The 20,917-nt window shown below is 29.6% G+C and overlaps 1 protein-coding gene across 4 annotated transcripts in view; it reads right to left on the bottom strand.

Moving 5' to 3' along the window:
- Idh3g (Isocitrate dehydrogenase (NAD(+)) 3 non-catalytic subunit gamma) overlaps positions 1-20,917 on the bottom strand; it is a 101,608-nt gene that overhangs the window by 42,197 nt on the left and 38,494 nt on the right. For all 4 annotated transcript variants that reach the window (XR_012756076.1, XR_012756075.1, XM_075362787.1 and 1 more), the window contains exons 5-6: positions 14,075-14,265; positions 8,655-8,788 (exon numbers count right to left, since the gene is read on the bottom strand). Coding sequence is in view for 2 of the 4 variants with exons in the window: in XM_075362787.1 (XP_075218902.1) it covers positions 8,655-8,788; positions 14,075-14,265 (325 nt within the window). In the remaining 2 variants the exon portion in view is untranslated. The remainder of the gene's footprint in view (positions 1-8,654; positions 8,789-14,074; positions 14,266-20,917) is intronic.

Raw genomic sequence — 20,917 nt, 5'->3', positions numbered from 1 at the left:
AACAGGCTGCAGGCATTACCACAGTTATAAAAAAAAGTATATCAAAATACACAAGTTACAAAATATATCCTATATAACTTGATTCTACAACACTTGGAACATTTCAAGGATTGGCACTTTGGAAAATGAAATAAAAATAAAATACCATTAACTAAAGCCATAATTCATAAACCAATGCCAGAAATCAGAAGGTTGAGTTTTGAGAGAAGCACTTTTTAGTGACCGATAATAAGCAAAGCAACAGATGCCTCTTGGAATTTATACATATACATAATAATAATGAACATGCATATACATAACTGATCTAAAATTTAAACTCATACTTTAATAATTAATTATCTATCACAGGTAAAAAAACAACCCTACCCTGAATGCAAGTCATAAAAAAAGTATATAATAATCCATTATTAATCATATTTAAATATATCATATATCAGTTATTTAGTTTGATGTCAACTATATCTAGTTGACAGGAAAATGTATCCTTCAAAATGGTGGGGAATTCCGATAAATGTTTGTTTCATACAATTCTACAGTACATCTGAGAAGTCACCACAGCACTCCTAAATTAACATGTCACTACTGTTTTGAAAAACAAGTAGTATTCACTCTGATTGGTATACCTAGTCTCAAGGTCACACAAGGCACTGCTTGTATTCTTGTTTCAGTTGATGAAAAGACACAGCAGATGTGAGTAGACATAATTATTGTGCTTAAGTTCACAGACAATGAAGCATAAGGCAAACAATGCCACAAATAATGAATGAATTTCATGAATGGTTTAACAAGGACCCACCTCATAAAGCAACAATGCTTGACTAGGAGAAATGTGTATTTGCTTCCAGCAATGTCACAGACAGGCCACATAATGGAGGAAAGAAGATGCAAATGCAAACATGCATTGCTGTTGCTGATTTTATTGAGTAGTCTCCAACTAAATTTATTTGTAAATAAGCACCTGAACTTAATATACCATGGTTAGCAATGATCATATTAAAAAAGAATTGAATATGAAACCATTTCAACCAACTTTTATGAATGAATTAATCAGGTGGAACACTGCATTGAAACCTCCCGTGCATTATTTCCAAATGTGGTGTCTTACACAATCTTACTTTCTGATGAATGTGTAATTTATCGCAGTTCATGTGCCAAGAATGTTGTTTTTTGGAATACAAAAAATAATGAATGAAAATTTTTTTTGTTCATTTTGTGCACAAATGGGAAAAGGATCCACCATGTGTCATGATATGGGGCGGGATAAAATTGCAATAATTGTTCAAACCATATTTTTGAAAAATATGAGAATACTAATTCTTATTTGCAAAAGTTGGAAAGATGGTTAATACCTTGACTTCAAGGAGAGGATACCATGGAACATGTCTGAACACAGAAAAATGGGGCTTTAGCTCATTTTGCTCTTCAGTTGTGCAATTTCCAGGCCACTGGATTGGTTATTAAGGTTCACAAGCACCAGCCTCATCACAATGGCCACAATGAAGCCTCATCCTTACCATACCCAACAACTCATTGTGGAAAATAATCAAGGTCTATGTATCTCAATATCAATACATAACAGATAAAAAATTGTACAAAATTGTAAACAGTGTGAAAGAAACCTTTTGGACCATAATGTCACAGATGCTTTTTAACATGTCAAGGAGGATGTGAAGACTGTCAGGTGTGTAGACACATGGTGCACACACAGATCCACTAGAGAAGTAATTCTTACAAAGAAATTTACAAAATCTACAATGTATATTTGTCAAGGGATACAGCAATTTCTTGGACATATTGTATATTACAAATAATTTGCTAAGCTTTTCACATTGTGAAACCACCACTTGTTACATGCCTGCTGAGTGAGCTGCTCAACAATTTTATTACAAAAGCTGCTGTAGCAAAAATGAATCTGATATCATTAATTTTGGCGACAATGGAACTGGTTTATTAAATGTGGCTTTGTCGTTCATTATTTTTATTAAAAATGGCAATTTATTTTTTTATGTAAACATCCCACTGGGATTCACATTTTACACCAAAATACATTAAAAATGATTTTATTCTGCACAGAAGAGGTTTTATCAATTTTCCTGTTATGACACTTCTTTTAATAGCAGAAGCTCTAGAGAATAATTATAACTGTCTATATCCCCTATTTCTTATAATCAAATGCTTTAAAACCGTTTCATGCTTTACCCCTAACACAGCTATTGATAAATACATATAACATGTTCATCTTGTTTCCCCAATTACAAAAATGCTAAGATCCTACAACAAAAACAAATGAATTTCTCTGAAACAGAAGAGACACAGTGTTGACTGCAGTATTAATTTTTTTTCTAATTTTTTGCAGTATTACGAGGGATAATCAGAAAGTAAGTTACATCCCCTCTATGAAACAAACACATATTTATAAGACAATTTTTTTTTTATTCAACAAAAAACTACAATTTTTATCTATTTTTTGACATAATCACAAAGGTTTTCTAAACACTTTTCATACCTTATGACAAGTTTTTCAATTCCACTCTCATACAAATTTCATCCAATTTCCTTCAGTTCATCATCATTAGAAAAATGCTTGAAATGGTTGACATGAGACTGTACAAGACTACACTTAACTTACACTCCTACATATCATCCTCATTCATCCACTGAAGTAATACCTGATGATGATTTTCCGGGACTAAACAGGGGAAAAAAGGTCAGGGCTGTAAAGCAGATGACACCACACTTCCCACTTGAATTTTTGCAGTTTTTCTTTGTCACAAGAGCTGAATGAGGAGTAGCGTTGTCATGAAGAAAAAAGACCCCATCTTCCAGTCTTCGATTTTTAATGGCTTTATGCAATTTTTTTGGTCTCACAGTAAGAGTCGGCACTGAATGTTGTTCCTTGAGCCATAAATTCACTGTAAACAACTCCTTCACAATCAAAAGAGACTGTCAGCATAACCTTTCGAACATGGGAGGATGTTTTCACTTTTTTTGGCTGTGGCAAATTTTTGTCTCCATTCATGTGATGCTCGTTTAGTCTCACAGCTGGGTGTAATGAAGCACCCAGCTCTCATCCCCTGAGATGATTTGTTTCAAAAACTGTGGACTAGTCCTGGAATAACATTGAAGAAAAGAAAGAGCAGATGCAAAACTTTGATGTTTGTGGTTGTCAGTCAACAGATGCAATTCATCCATCGTGCACACATCTTACGGTAATCAAGCTGATCATGAATAATCGCAAACACACTACCATAACTGATGTTAAGTTCACTTGAAACCTCTCTAATTTTAATGCGCTAGTTACTCAAGATCATTTCATTCACATGTTCCGCATTACCCATCATGTTTGCAGTTGAAGGATGCCCAGCACGCAGTTAGTCACTTGCATTTGTTCTTCTGTTTCTGAACATTTGGCACCATTTTGTGGTCACGGGGTGTGACATTGCATTCTCACCATATACCTCAACAATTTGGCGATGAATTTCAAAACAATTGTAATTTTTTGCCCACAAAAATCAGATAACTGAATGCACTTGTGGTGGACAAAACCACTAGAGGACATGCCACATTGACGACACTACACATGTACTGAATGTCGTACAGAATTGCTGCTGGGGGAGCATAAAGACAACAACACAACCAGTGCTGCTACCACAAGACATTAATATATCCCTTTCAGTTCAAGAACACAGCAAGGGTGTAACTTATTTTTTGATTCACCTCTTGTATAACCACATAAATTGACAGGAAATATTATAGAATAAACAATACGTAGAAAAAGATGTTTTTTAATAAACTAAATAATTACATTTCATTATTCTTAAAACAACAATTTGAAACCAAATACATCTGAATAATGAAATACATTTACCATAAAAATTGAAGATTACCTAATTTACTTTCAGACTATTTCAAGGTTAAAATTTGCAATTTTCAATTAAATAATTGCAGTTTATGAAAGGTAGTATGCAGTTTTTACAAAAAATTGCTGTTGCTAAATATAATCATTATATCAATTGTTGCACATATAAACTGTAAAAGTTATTTATAAATATTAATTTTTCCATTTACTATTTTGTCTTTTCTTACATGTTTGTACTTTTACAGGCCTATTCAGTTCATCAGTAAGTTTATGAGGAAATTAAACCAAAAACATAATTAAGATACTAAAATTACAAAGAAAGTTTTACCATCTAGTCAGAGATAAAAGAACTACTCTCTGTTATGAAATGATAAAAATATATAATATAAAATTAACAAGATAAATAGTTTATTTTACATCAATGACCGAGATGGAATACATACCTTTCCATATATTTAATATTTTAATTATGTTTTTAATTTAATTTCTACATAAAATGTCCTGATGAAGCAGAAATCTCTATGAAAGTACTTAACATAGTGATAAAAATAAAGTAGACATGGAAAAATAGTTTTTTTTAAAATAATAATATTTTGTGGCTGGGATGTAATCATTTGCTAGATTATATACAGAGTGAACAGACTAAAGGTACCCAAAGATAACAACTTATATTAAGAGAAACAGTTAATATAATTTTTTTTTTTTTTTTTATTTTTTTATTAAACACAACTCAAGTTTTAATGAAGGTTGGTCGAGTTCAATGTGTGCACCTTCTGTAGTTCGGCAGACATTTAGACAATAATCTAACTCTTGCCAAGTGTTTAGGAGCATCTGCAGTGTTATTAGACTAACAGCTTCAACAATTCTCTGTTTTAAATTGCCCAAGACTCAAATTTTTCTTTGGTACACACAACTTTTAATAAATCCAAAGCAAAACGTCCAAAGGAATGATATTTGGAGATCTTGGGGACCATTCAGTTGGACCTCTTCTGATCCAACATCCAGGGAAAATTGTTTAAAAACATGGTAACATCTTTATGAAAGTGCGGTGGAGCACCATCTTGTTGGAAACTGAAGCCTACAGGAATCTGAGGAACAGCAAAGTTTTCAAGAGTGTTGAGATACGTGTGTCCTGTCACAGTGGACTCCACAAAAAAAAAACTGACTGATGAAAACGTTTTTGTTCAGTCCTAATCAAACACTGACTTTCAGTGTGTCCCTTTCATTTTTTATTACTGTTTGGGGGTTTTCAGTAACCCAAATTCAATAATTGTGTCTGTTAACTTTCCTGCATGTATGAAGCACTGCCTCATCACTAAATAATGACAGTATCAAGATAATTAGGATTGTTTTCAGCATGGTGCATTACCTCTACAGCAAACTGACATTATAGGTCATGATCATTTGGTTTAATATGATGAAGTTGTTGTAACTTGTAAACTAGCAAATGGAGCCGCTTATGAGCAATATTGTGAATAGTGGAACAAGGAATCTGCAGTTATAAATAACTGCTAAAAAATAACAACTAACATAACTAACCTGCCTAATTGACTTTCCAGGACTGGTAGTGAATGCATCGCATACACAATCCACAGTCTCATCACTAACTGAAACTTTTGGATGATATTCAGTTATGAAACCAAGCTTCCAGTCTCTCTTAAAGTCATATCCCACTGACAAATTAACTGGAATGTAGAAGGATTGATATTCCATTCAGTTCGTACATGTCATTGAACACTCATAACTGATTGAAACTCTGCTAACCACAGCACGCACTGAACCTTCCATTGTGGGGTCCGTATCTCGACTGACCACTACTGATTACAAATACATTGAATCAGCTTGTCTGCACATGCGCATTCCACTGACCTTGAGAGTAAACAGAAAAAATGTTGGAAATATTTCCTGTCGATTGAAGAGATTGTTTAAGAGATTATGACGACTAGTTTTCTAAATATAGGGCATTACTTTTGGATACATTTAGCCCAGATACCCTGCATATAAATTGCACCTGAAAATAAATTATATTTCTTATGTCTTGTCACTTATCTATCATTTCTAACTAACTTTAAAAAAATGATTCTTTTTAAGGTTTTAAAAAACCTTTTTTTAATTTTTTTCAATTATTTGTTGGTTTTTTATGTAAGTTTAAACCTACTATTCAATGAGCGGACTGATTTGATGATTCTTTCATATATTTTGTAGAGGAAGTTCCTTTAGTGGTCTCACAGCAAGATTCTCCAAAATAACTTAAGTGGAAGATTTTTAAATAAAACATTGCATGGTTTACATGGGTGAACTGTAGAAATATAATTTTTTTGTCTTTTCATCATAGTTTAGACTCCTATAGCGTAACAACACAAGGCTTTGCCATTTTGATATTTAAAGCATTTTCAAGTGAAATTTCAAGTGTAAATTTCATTTAGTTAGAAATCTCATAAAAATTATACTGGCATTCCAGATCCTTAGTTCATGGTAGTAATATCTTTGTTATTTCTTTGCATTACTTTCCTTATTTTTATTACGACGCAGGTTTGCCTTTGTGTTTTTTTTATTACAAATGAACAGCATTTTCTGTAGACTACCCATATTTTAAACAGATATAAAACAAGAAAAGTAAAATAAACTTAAACATGATTGAAACTGACTAAAATAAGATATTAAAAAACAAAAAATATTTTCCATTCTTTAAATTTTAGCTTTCTGAATTTGATGTCAAATTAAGTATTGGTAACTTGTTGATAGTTTGATTTAATTTAGTGATAACTTCAAGAATCTAAATAAAATTTGAAGAATTGAAAAGTATTATTTTTTTACTTTTTAGTACCTTTTAAGTCAACTTCATTATTTATTACTACAAGTTTATTTCATGTAAAATAACTTTAACACTGGCATATACAAGCAATAGTTGTACTACAGGAAGTTTGAAGGAGAATTAATCCTAAGTATCAGGATTCACGCAATTTTCTCAACAAATCTTTCATTTCTATCTCAGATTACAATGAGGCCCATTCAAGCTAGTTTTCTGTACACTCATAATAGGTATTATTATGATTAATTTCAATATTTTATAAAAAGTGGACTCTGTTAATTTTTTGCGTAATCTATCAAACTCAAATTTAAATTTCCATATTTCTATGTAAAAAATTAACTAGAGAACAATATGTGTGTTAAATATAATTTTTTTTTACTAAGGATGACTTAATAACAATATATCACACTTAAATTTTAATTTCAATTCCCTACGAAACGACCTTTTTGAGATCATTCTCAAGTGCTTCTAATGAATTTTGGATGCAAAAATGACTTTTAAATGGAAAGTCAGCAAATTATTCTTGTTATGATCATTACAGAAAATATAGAGTATTAACAAAAACTTTAAACTACATTATAGAATTAAGAACATGGGCCTTCAGATATATTTCTAATTGAAGTAGTGATTCAGAATTGCGTAAGTAAAATACCTCAAATATGTTGGAAATTTGGTTTGACAACTCCAGAAAGCAGCTTTTTAGTCAGCTACAAGTGTTTAATGGGAAGCCAAGTTTAGATAGCTAAGAGTGTAAACACATTCAAGAATTATCTTAGCGATTTGTTGATTAAAAAAGAGGAAATATCACGATCTTAATTATTTCTTTAAAATCTGGTTCTTAAACCATTAAGTTTTGGTTATATCAACACCGTACTGTATATATCTAGCATTATTATTGGGATTTTTTTTTTTTTAAGTACAATTCTATTGATGTATAGTTTTCTGCATGATTTGTGATAAAATCTAATGATTTTTATAATTACAACTGACATTAATAAAATGAAGAATACAGTAAAAATAATATTTTATATTTTCATTGCATTAGTTCAAAGTTATAAAACCAACAGTACAAAACATTCTTAATAAAAAAGAAAAAGAAAAAATATATACATACATAATAAAAAACATTATTATTTTTAAGAATCCAAAATACATAATAAAAACTTAGTGATTTAAATGATTACATTAATTTTTTATAAAGTTAAAAATCCATGGTCTGCAAGCTACAAACCTGATCATCAAATTAAATATTACTAAAAATAATAATGAAATTATCTTTGTACCTTTGATTACAGTAACTGTAATTTTATAAAATATTTCATTTAAAATTGAAAGATATCCATATATTAAAACCTACTGAGATAACATTATATTTTGTTAACAATAAAAAATTGCATAAATGCAATGCTTGTGATACAACCATATAATTTCATATATACGATTAATTTTATACATTTATTTAGTATTTCAGTGAAATGTAAACATAAGTCTATAATCGTGTAATTAATAAATTAACAAACTTAACAAAATTATTGTTAGTATGCTAGTATGTATGTTTTAGAAGTAAAATAAAACTTATGTTTAATCAATATAACTTGACACAGATGAATCAAGATGAAAAACAGTTTAATTTTTATTTTAATTACCACTTCCATCTGATACTGTAAGTTTGAGGCCATTAAACACACTGTATTTTAACATTTTAAAATTAATGTAAATATTCTTACATTTACATCAGTGATCTTTTACAGTGTACTTTGTCTTAGAAGAATAGATATTAAACTAATCTAAGATTATTATTACATATCTGAAGACAGCATGGATCTAGATGTCAGGCACAACAATAACATGTATATCTTAAGTTAGAAGAATACACACCAGTGAGGATGGAAAAACATGATTTTCATTTAAAAAAAAACCTAATCTGATTCATTAATTAGCATCTAATTAGTAAGAAAAACTTTCAAAATTAATATAACTTACATAATATTTGCTTTATGAATTGTTGTCACTTTCTTACGACCCATTTTCTTTGCATATTCAAAGGCAAAGCGTGCAACTCGTTCAGAATTATCAACTGTTACAATTTTCATACTTTCAACTACACCATGAATACTCTAAAGTTGAAAATAAATACATAGATAAGTAATAAAAAAATATATTATTAAAATTACATATTTACTTCAATTAACTACTAACAGAATTTTAACTTTAATTTTTTAAATAAAAAGAAAAAAACTTGGCTAAAAAAATTCACTAAATTCTTTTAATTAAAAACTAAAGCAAATATATTTTCTAAGATTTCACTATGAACAAATCATAAAAAAAAAATTAATAATTACATTTTTTGAAATACACTGGAATCGTTGGCTTATTTAAATCTATAGTGCACAATGCATAAATAAATCCTACAAGTATATCCCAAAACACTATAAAATGTGATTGTTTTCCAATACCAACCATCAAAAACCAGTTAGTTTTAAATGGCAACAAATAGCACAATTACTTGAAGGAAATATCAGTAAAATAATAAAACTTTAACAAATAATACTAAATTAATATTAATTTTCCTATCTACTCGTATATTTGCATCGGCTCTTGATTATTATTCACAACAAATTAGTTTTATTATAATAAAAACCTGCAGTTTCTTTTTTTACAACATGCTCATAGTTTACAGTCGTGCTATGACTATATCAGTCATGCTGAGAGTAGTGGACATGATGACGCATCCCCCTGGGGCTGATCATATTGTCATAGTTTTTTTATCAAATTTCAAATAAATTCAATCTTTTATAAACAAAGAAGTTAAATCATAATGTGAAATAAATTTTTATTGCATAAATGCAGAAAGAAGTACGACAAACATTCCCAAACAATGCTATCAATTTCGCCAGAATCAACAGCTTCATTCCACAAGGACATCAGTATCTTCAGAAAATATGTCTTTATGTCAATTAGTAAAATGATATCAGTATACCATCTGGTAAAATAGGTGAGTTTAAAGTAAAGTATAAAGAACTGAATTAACACTAATTACAGGATAAAATACATAAAAGAATTTACAGAGGTGCCAGCAACCTAAATTACATGATAAAATGACTTAACATACCAGTCTAATTTCACGTTCAAAAAGCTAGTGTTTTAAAGGCTAAGCCTGATTTTTTTTAATTCACAGCTAACTGAAAAAAATTTAGATTCTAAAATTTTTACCACAATTCAATGTGCTAATCACTGATCATTGCATGAGAAAATCATACTTCAGGCATTTCAGAAATAAGAAATCAAAATAACCAAATCTCTAATGAAAATAAATACTATATACTTTAGGTAAATGGATACTTCATTTAAACCAAAATATAATTATACATTACATAGGTCAGGGTTGATAGATGGGAAACCATAAAATAGTTAATGAGAGAGCATTTTTAAAACAAGATATCATCAATGCATGAAATACAATTTGGGTATGTATTACTTGCTGGATCCAGCCCTATTTTCCTGAACTGTTTAAAAACTACAATCAGGATCGAGCTACATTTTCAAGTTTTCTTTTTTAATATTAAATAATTACTATATTTATATGGCTACAATACACAGAATATGTGCTAATATTTTATACCCTTACAAATACATATTTTCAATTGACAGTCTAAACAGATCAACCAAAGTTAATTTGGTTCCATTTTTATCTTGCCGTCCAAATAAAATTTTACTGGTAATATAAAGTAACAATTTGAAAAACCATCTAAGTGTTCCAATAACATTTTATGACCACAAAATGCATGCAGGCTTTGAATAAACTTATTCCCATGTTGACAAAATCAAATGAATTCTCAGCAGCTGTAAACTAGCCAGACACTAATTATAAACATATCATAGAGTACATTGTACAATGTACACTTTCATTACAGAAAATGATACAAAACTATTTTTATTACACTACAATCCAAAATTAGAAGATAAAGAGAAAATCATATTCTTCCATTTGGTTCTAATGACAGTACTAATATAAATTTTGGTGTTTAGTAATCTGGGAAAAGAGGGTTAGGTAGATAAATGGCCACTAGAAAAACAAAAAATAAGAAATTTTTATCCAAAACACACTTAAAATTTAAATAATTTTCAATGAAAATAATTTTAACAATACAGAACAGGACAAAACAGAATTCTCCAAACCATTTAAAATGTACAAATTTTCAAAAAACCATTTTCAAAAATATTTATAAGTTCTTATCAGGTCGATAACAGAAATGTGGTTTATACCTGTAAAATTATAAACACTTCTATTATGGATAAAAGGAATTCATATAAAAACCTTTTTAACCCTCTGGGACCAGGAAATGTTGGACCTTTGGGCTCAAGAAATGTGTCAGCAGAGATATAGTTCCCCTATACACTGCTGACAACATACTGTCGCCAAAAGAGCTGTACCTGTTTGTTATTTTGTATCACCACAAATTTTATCTTAAAATTTAAAATAAAACTAAAAAATATTATAAATTAGGCTTGAATAAAAACAAATAAGAAGTACAGATAGACTGTTCTGTGCATTCAACACAAATGTCAAGCAACTTGTGTCCATTTAATATCCCCCTCTACTTTTTGTACAACACTTAATAATAACATAACACATTATATATTTAGAAACAATGTTCTTTGCAGATTTGTATAACAAGTAATAATGTATAATATAAAGAGAAATACTTAATAAACATTTCTCATTTAGGTCAAAGAATGTGTTTCACCTTAGGAATGTTTACTAATAAACCATTTTCTACGAACAATTAAAAAAAAACAGCAGATACATTTATAAACTGTTTAAATAAGTGAAATGAAACTGTTCTCTTTTTCTGAGAAATTGAGTGTTGTTATATATACAATTGATAAGTACCATAATTTAAAGATAAATATTATAAAATTTTACTGTACTATATTTATACTGTTATCAGTTACTGCAGTTCTACTGTATTTAATGATAATTTGCTCAATTCTAGTATATTTTTAATAACTAAAAATTGTACCGAATGCAATTTATAGAATCAAGAGAAGATGTTCAACTACTTAACTGCAAGAAGAAAATTGTTGGCTGTATGATAAAACAAGAAAAAAAATGTAGACCTTGGAAGTAGTAGTAACGTGGGTTAAAGAGTAGTAGGAATAAAAGGGAAAGTTCTAGCAAACATGCAAATAGTAAAAATAATATAATTGCAGTACACACATCAGCAGATAATCCAGATATTCCTGGTGACTGAAACAAGAGTATTATAAGAAATTGCTGACCCCAGGTCATATGTAAGTTGCTACTAAATGAAATATTTCTGTAATTAAAACAGAATTATGCAAACTTTGGACATTCTATTTAGCTTTTATCTCTGTATGCTTCTACAGATCATAACATATGCAACACACGAGATGCATGCTTTAGGTACCCGACCTCTTATTTTAGTCTAAATTCTAGTTATAATAACATAATTCACATAAAATTAGAAAAAACATTTTTTTTTTGTCATAACTAGCAAAAATTAAAAGCTATCTATCTCTAAATGCAGTTTATCATATGTACAAAGGAACTACACAAAATATATATTAAAGATAACTAGATTATAACTTCAGAGAGAAATAATTAAACATAGAGGTTTAAAATGTAAAAAAAAATCTTTCCATACCAGAATACTACCTAGCAGGTAAACAACGGCTACTATCTGGTACTAGAAATATAAAAAGTTACGAAAAAACCTAAATAAATGAATAATTAAACCTCAAAAATTCGAAACATTTTTTGTGGTAATTTTTCTATATCAAATGGTGTAAAACTGAACTTTCTAATTTGAAATTTATAAATAAAATTACTTTACAAACATTTTATTTTTATACAGTCATCTGATATCTAACACTTTTTACATATCCATTACTAAGATTTACAAAAGATGAAACATTGTAAATTCTATAAATTAAAACTAAAATTCAATTCGCAAAAACTTAGTGATGGCATGAAAGTAGTAAATTTTAGAATACAAACAGAAAATTCTTTGACTCCTGAGGAAGCTTTAAAGGAAAGTTAGGGAATATGTAAAAAAAAAGAGAAGTATTTAACTCCTTGATAATAGCCATAAATGTTATTTTTTAAACAATACAATGATTAATCCAAGCTACGTAGCACTGGAATTGCAGCATAAATTTTTAACTGTATCGATTACTCATTGTTTCTGCAAAAGCTGGAACTCTAATTCATATATCAGGGGTTTTGAACCAGTTAATTCTTATTTAAATAACATATTACAACCTATAAAAATATATGAACAATATGATAATGTTAATCCACTTTGTTTCACAAGATCACTGTTAAGGGCATTCCCTAGCTCAAATTAAGTACTGCTTTTGTTTTTATTTTTCATAAATGACTTTCATAATATGAAAACTTTCATAAGCATCTTATTTGTTGATGCATTTTTTTTTTTGTTTCAGTGAAGGATGATGTGCCATCAATGTTAGCTGATCCTGAACAATTTAGAAAATTGATTGTCCTCTAATGGCTTATCATTAAAAGTCAATAAATCTTACTTTTTCTGAATTTTAAATTAAAGAATTCAAGTACAAAAATACTGTGCAAAATCAATTTTAGCTTTTATAGAAATTGACTAAAAAGCATGATGAAACCAGTCTCCTGCACATTATGTTAATAAAAAATTTGTAGTGCAAGTCCCACCACATCTTTTCTTTATATAATAAACTTATCAGAATCCTCCTTCATTTTGCATGTTACGAAGGTTTCTGAACTTTGATGGTGCTTTAATTGTAGCTTATTATATACATGTTGGATCCTTATTACACTAATGCATATCCCTTCAAGGATCATCTAGTATTCCTGAAGCAGTTGATTTGACTAATGATTGGTAGGACACAAGAGCTACACGTACATATTGTTCAACAAAAATAATACTTGACCTCTTTATGTTCAGTTCCTTTTTAAAATGTTTCCATTTTGAATGACTGAATTTTTTTATATAATCATGACAACAGTTTTAAAAAACCTTATATGCCTTGATAAAGCTAAAAAACTAGTCTAGAATCACAAATCATAAGGAAAAACATTATTTACCAGAAAATATGTACAAATAGAAAAACTTCAAGAACATAGGTGAATTAATACCAAATAATTTGTGCTAATAGAATTTTAATTTACATTAATGGATTCTTTGATGAATTCAATTCATGAACAGCTCCAGGCATTTTTTTTTTTAATGTTGATGCAGATATTTCATCTGGGTTTCAAATTTTTGAGATTTTACTGTAATATTTTTTTTTAAATTTTGATCAAAGCATAAAGCATGAAAGTATAAACAGAATAAATAAACAAAGAAAACTACATACTATCACCTATAAGGTAACAATAACAATACCTCATGTTCCAGCATGGCATACTCTCCTTCTGTATTTTGTCTTACAATAATAATATCGATATCCTTTTGTCTAGCAGTAACGCCAGGGTATGACTTGCAATTCAGCACATTGACATACAAGTCTAATTCATTACGAAGACCAACATTTCTTGATATTACACCGGTATCCAAGCTTCCAGTTTCTATATTACCTACATAAGATCAATAAATTGCAATTTTAACATATTAATTTCAATATGATCATCTTTTTTTTTAAATTAACAAAACTTAAATTAATGAAAATAATTTTTTTAATTAATTTAAAAAGTATTTTTTTAATTAATTAATTAAAAAAAGTTTAAATTTTTAAATAGAAAACCCTAACCAAAAATGTCTTAATTAACACTGTGCAAGCGTAATATACATCATTTTCAGACTAAATAGTTTGGTTTCACTGAAATTACGTTAGGAATAAGATTAGATGACTTAAAAATATATTAGGTTAGATTAGGCTTAAGATATAGGTTTTGATAAATGTACAATACACATTATTTACAGAGTAAATACCTTGGTTCAAGTGAAATTTAATTAGGTTTAGGTCAAGGTTAAGGTTAGATTAGGTTAGATAACTAATGATTCCATGTACTGAACTTGGTATGACATTAACATAACCTAACTCTCACAAAACTTGTCTCATTAACCTTAAATATTAAATTGTCACATTTTTAAGTTGAGTCTATAATTGTATACAATAACCAATCATTTAGCCTGAAAATAATGTATATTACACTTATACAGTGCTGAATTATGAGATTTTTGATGACTACTGTGTAACTCACAAGGGATGTAACTCGGTTGAAAGGCATTTCCGACAAATAATTTTAATTGTAACTAATAACTTAGGTCCTAAATAACGCATATGCCAAACTTCATAAAAATCAGAGGGAGTCTACAATTTTATATAATCACAAAAAAATACACAAAAAATTATCACGTCATCTAGATATGCTTTTCAACAATAAAAGAAATGTGTTTAGAAAAATGATTTTGTCGCAAACAAAAATACAATAACATCTTAAAATTTACAAATTTTTTTTAATATTTAACACATTAAGTACATACGAGGTGTGTGAGAAAAGTAATGATACTAACTTTTTACTTACCAAAGTTTTTATTTTTTTCAAACAACAATATTATCCCCTTCAAACTAGTTCCCTTGGGCAGCTATATACGGAGTCGTTGTTCCCACTCCTGGTAGCAGCGCTGGAAGGCTTCAACTGATAGGACTTTTAACTGGTCGGTCACAGTCTTTTGAATGTTCTCCAGAGTTCCAAAATGATGTCCTTTTAAGACAAGTTTCAATTTCGGGAAAAGGAAAAAGTCATGAGGACTCAAATCAGGTGAATAGGGGGGGTGAGGAACTGTAGGAATACGTTTGGAGGTCAAACATTCTGTGATGGAAATGGCCGTGGATGATACACCTTCTGTCAAAAAAGCAAATCAGCACAGTTTTGATCTTTAATTTGCTCATTCGACATTTTTTCGGTCTAGGAGATGACGGAGTGTACCACTCTTCGCTTTGTTTCAGGATCGTACTCAAATATCCAGGATTCATCACCTGCGATCATACAATTAAAGAATTCTTGGTCATTGTCAATCCTCTCAAGAAGATCAACACACACGTCTCTTCGATTGTCCTTCTGTTCCGTTATGAGTTTTTTCGGCACCAATTTCACACAAACCAAAATTTCACACAAACCACATCAAACATGTCCAAATCATGTCAAAATTTGATGTACGGTGAAAGTGTTTAAATTTAACTGTTCCCTCATCATCCTTATTGTTAAACAACGGTCTGACCCTCACACACTCAACATTTTCGTCAGATTTTGAAGTTGAAGGTTTCCCTGAGCAAGGTTGATCTTCAACGTGTTCTCGCCCTTCCAAAAATGATTTGTGCCAGCGGAAAACTTGTGCTCTTGATAAGCAATGATCCCCATAGGCCTGTTTCAACTTTTCAAAGGTCACACTAGCGGATTCCCCAAGTTTAACACAAAACTTGATTGCACAACGTTGTTCTAAATTCCTATGCTCCATTTTTGTAACACAACTTCACTGATGGCGCTGTCAAAAATAATGTATTGGCTGAACGGAATTGAAACTCGTACTGAACATGTGAAAGGGATGAACAAACCAGTCTAGCACAGACCGGTAGACACAGCGCTGCCAGATCACTCGCAGTTACTAATCTCATTACTTTTCTCACACACCTCGTATATTGATTTCGAATATCAACCTGACAGTTAATTTACTCTTCTTTACCAAAAAAAGTAGTCTCAAAACCCCAACCAAATATTTTATAAGTTTATTCTGACAAATATGGTAATGGAATGTATTATGATGAATGTTTTACAGATCCCTTTATTCCTGCCATCATTTTTTACACTGAAGCACAATGGATTTAATACAATTTGTCTTTAAATATCTCCATACAGGTAAAGGTGACAAATTTGAGGATCTGGCATAATTAGGCATACGGTTTGTTTGTGGGAATCCATTTTTCTAGGAAACTAATATTTAATAATGACTTTACACTGTAGTGTATCAGTGCTTAATCTTGCTGAAACACTGAACTGCATACTTGTGCTTAATGATACCAATACACGTGAGCAAAAAACTCCTAAAATTCAAGATGTTGTGCTCCTTCAATTCCCACAATGGAAGTTTACAATTAATATTTAATTGCTCAACACTGCACATCATTTTTTTAAATAACTAACAGTTATTAGTTTTTTTAGCTAACAATCTTGTGATTGTTAAAACAACTGGATTTAGAAAGAAATAACTAACAGTAAAAGACATAAAATGGTGTAATCTACCCAAAATTTCAATAAAGAAAAAAGGAATAACCATTATAAAAAATTATGTTAGCCACAAATAACCACGAGTTAATTTTAAGGATAACAGAATACTTGATTTTTATCCCACCAAAGCCACTGTCAAAGCGTTGTAATCTAGACCAGTAATATTCTTTCTTTCATTTATTAGATTTTTATTTTACTTGGAGAAGTGGATCCTCTATGCAGCAGATACTACTTAATGATAAATGGATAACATTATGTCTTCAATGGTGAATCTTGTATAGCTTGTCCAAGCTGAATTGGCAGAGATCTGATCTAGGCCTAGCTAGTGCGGGGTTATAATATGCTGCTCGTGGAAGACAGTATACATATGGTGTAATAAATTTTATGGTTTATATACTGTATAATTTTTTTTTATCTTATAGTAATTTTTTAATTTAACTAATTCTTTTATACTAATTTACGAGACAATTTTTTTTTTTTTTTTTTTTTTTTTAGTATTTTTTTATACTAATATTTATTCCAATCAATAAACAAATTAACATCATAAATTTTTAAATTATTTTTAGTCTTATATTTATATAAAAAAAATTAATTCATAACTGAACAAAACAATATACATATATTTAGCTGACTTATTTTTAACACTCATATTAACTCGCTCTTGGGCTATATATGTGAGATTCATGGTATGGAACCTATCAGTCGAATTTTGAAGCACTTCCAATTATCCATTCGCTCTGAAATTTTGCAGACTGGTTTGCTCCTAATGACAACTTATTTTAGCAACATCTTCAAGTCACTAAGATGTACCTAAGTTGCTAAGTGAAAAAAATTTCCCTTGAACCTATACAACCTCGTTTACATGCATATTTTTTTAGTGAAAGAAATTTTAGGTGATATATTAGGGTATACAGCTGCTATTAGAAATTATGTACAGTAGAGACCAAAGTTTTGGGAAAATTTTTACTTTTTAACCGGATCCGAATTTTTGGTGAAAATCATAAATATCTTGAAAACGGTCAGTCCTAGAACTCTGAAATGTTTTTTCGACCCCCTTGATAAACCCTATCTGCTCTCATTGGTACCCATCAGATGATAATATTTCCAAGTGTCCCTGAGACGCCATTTGGAAATTGGGGTGGGGGTGCGATGCAGTGCCACAGTAATATCTCAGCAACCACTCATCAATTTTCATGATTCAAATGGCTATGTATCAACACATTGAGCACTAACTGTTTAACTAATCAAGTACTCTCTTGATTGACCAGATCTTGGTTATCTGGAAATTAAATCGTTTAACCCTATATTTTGATTACACTCACCCACCATAAAAGCACCGATCTGATCTTTCACTAAATACGCCCAAACCTGTGCGCTAGCGCAATTGTAAATTTTAAACTTATGAAGACTAAAAAGTATATAAAAAAACTTTTTAGAAACCACTCTTATATTAAATGCATTTAAAAGTAGAAAATAAAAAATATGTAAATGAATTTTTATAACACCACTCTTAAATTAAACACACTAAAAGGTAAAAGATAATTTTACGATAGTATCTCAGAATGGATTTGATAACAAGCTCTGATGGTAATATGTAATATTATGTTAGTCATAGCTTCAAATTAAAAATTTGATGATTTTGCCAATTTTTTCATATGCGTGATGAATGGCCTAAAGAGTGGGGTACAAACATGAGCACACCATTCCTTTGCAAGGAGAAATGAATTTTTCCAAAGCTATTTCACTAGTAATTCATTAAACTGTTCTTTTTGAGACTCCTGTGGCAGTCGCAACACATTCTACAACTTTTTTGGGTCATTAACAAACATTCCAACCACAGCTTCTCCTGCATGTATTTAAAAATGTTACGGATAATTTATTTCCCTTGGCAGCGAATGCCTTTTCTATCTAAATTGGACATAATATGCAAAATAATAAAATCAATTCACTACCACAAGAATAAAGCCGACAAAAATTAAATAATTTAACACAAATAAATTATTTTTAAAATTTCACTTAAGACTTCAAATACTTTCAAGAATTGAAACTCAAAAAATGCTATAATCAGATAATAACCTTGTACTCTTTGGATACACATAATTAACTGGACAGGTTTTAACTGCATATACAGTATAAATTAGAACAGAATCATTTACAAAAACAAGTTAGTCTGTGAATGAATCATAAACAGTCTGTATAAATAGGGACTTAATGTTTCATTTGAATCTTTTGAATGACACATCATTTGGTAATTAATTACACAAATCTGAATAAAGAAATTTTTCTTACGTATGACTCATAGCCTAGGGCTAGCATATAGTTGTTCACCACTCCCAAGACAAAAGGCAAAGCACAAACAGTAGACATCAATCTTGTGCATGTTTGGTTTGGATATTTCATACAATTATAAAACTATAAATAAATGCATTTAGGCCTAAACCCTATTCAGTAACAGTCGATTAGTCTGCATAATATTGCATAACATATCTATTTCAGTATATAATAAAGAGATAAATTATTAATTTAATAATATATAAACTCAGGATTAAATAAGTAACTAATAAACATAAGATGTGAATTTGTTCATTGATTGAAATAAACAATAGTCATACTGTACAGATATTGTCTTTAATCGAGTAGTAATATAAACTCTGGCTCGTTAGGCAGCAAGATATACAGTTATGCTGTTCATCAGATCCATGCCAATTTGGCTTGGAAAAGCTATTCATACTCAGGTTGACCAACCCTAAGAGTGTCATTAATTCAACTCCAGTGACTCTAAACAGTTTGTCATAATTAAAGTGATTAAGTTAAAATCTTTTCCAACAGTAGTTTATATATTCTCATCCTCATTAGCTAATCCCCTTCTCTAATAAGAGTTTAGTTAGTCAAATTTTCTGTGCATACACACAAAGTTTACTAACATGCCTGCAAATTTATTTACGTTACGAACATGTTAATTATTTTCAGAAGCACTGATTCTTCTGTCAATAATTTGAAACACAAACATATTTTTAATTTTAAGGTTACGTTTTATTTTTTAATTTTGTGACAACTGAATCTTATTTTTTTCGCAATATCAACTAAAAAAGGACGAACACATTTTTAAACATCAAATTTCATACTACAATCCATTTTCTTTTCTTTTTTTTATATATAATTGCTTATCATCAGTAAATACTGGCATGAGAAGGGCAACTTGATAAAAAAATGTACAGCAAAAAAATGCATGTTACATTAATTTCTCAAAAAAAAAAAAAATATATATATATATACAGAAAACACATGTAAATCAAAGGCAGCACAAATGTTAGAAGTTCTTTGAACTTCTTTAAGAATATTTTTCACGATACAATCCTTCAACTGTTCTTTCAGTTTTAAACATCACACTCAATTCTCTTAATAATATTTATAAAACACATTTTATAATTTTTTAATTATAAAATTATTAATTTGAACAGGATTCAAGGAATCTATTATTACTACAAATCATGGTTAGTGTAAATTTAAAATTTGAAAAATGAAGTTTTTATTAGTAATTATAAAACAGCATTCTTATATTGCACACATACTTACATCCAGATATTAAATTAAAAGTGATGTATTGATTTTGGACCTATAATAAAAGATGAGTGTGTATGTGTTTGTGTGTATATATACAGAATATATCACAAAGTTCTCCTGAGACTTTCCTAACCTATTCTATAAGTGAAAATAATGGAAAAAGTTCATTGTGAAAATAATTGAAAAATTTCATACAAACATATGTTCTAAATGCTTCATTTTTAAATTACAACTAGTGAAAGATTTCACTCAAATTTCAGCTACCCTGGTGAAATCAGGTTATACTGAAATTTTTAGGACATTAATTAAAGAGCAGAATTAGTGATTTCTTATGGTTTATTACCTGAAAAATTGAATAAAATGGGTCCCAGAACCATATTTGCAGTAGTTTTTGAGAAATATGGGGTAAAAACCAATAAATTTGGGTTCCCTGTTT

The sequence above is a fragment of the Lycorma delicatula genome, chromosome 4, assembly GCF_047948215.1.
Source record: "Lycorma delicatula isolate Av1 chromosome 4, ASM4794821v1, whole genome shotgun sequence".
Lineage (NCBI taxonomy): Eukaryota > Metazoa > Arthropoda > Insecta > Hemiptera > Fulgoridae > Lycorma > Lycorma delicatula.
This window is presented reverse-complemented; position numbering and strand designations above follow the sequence as displayed.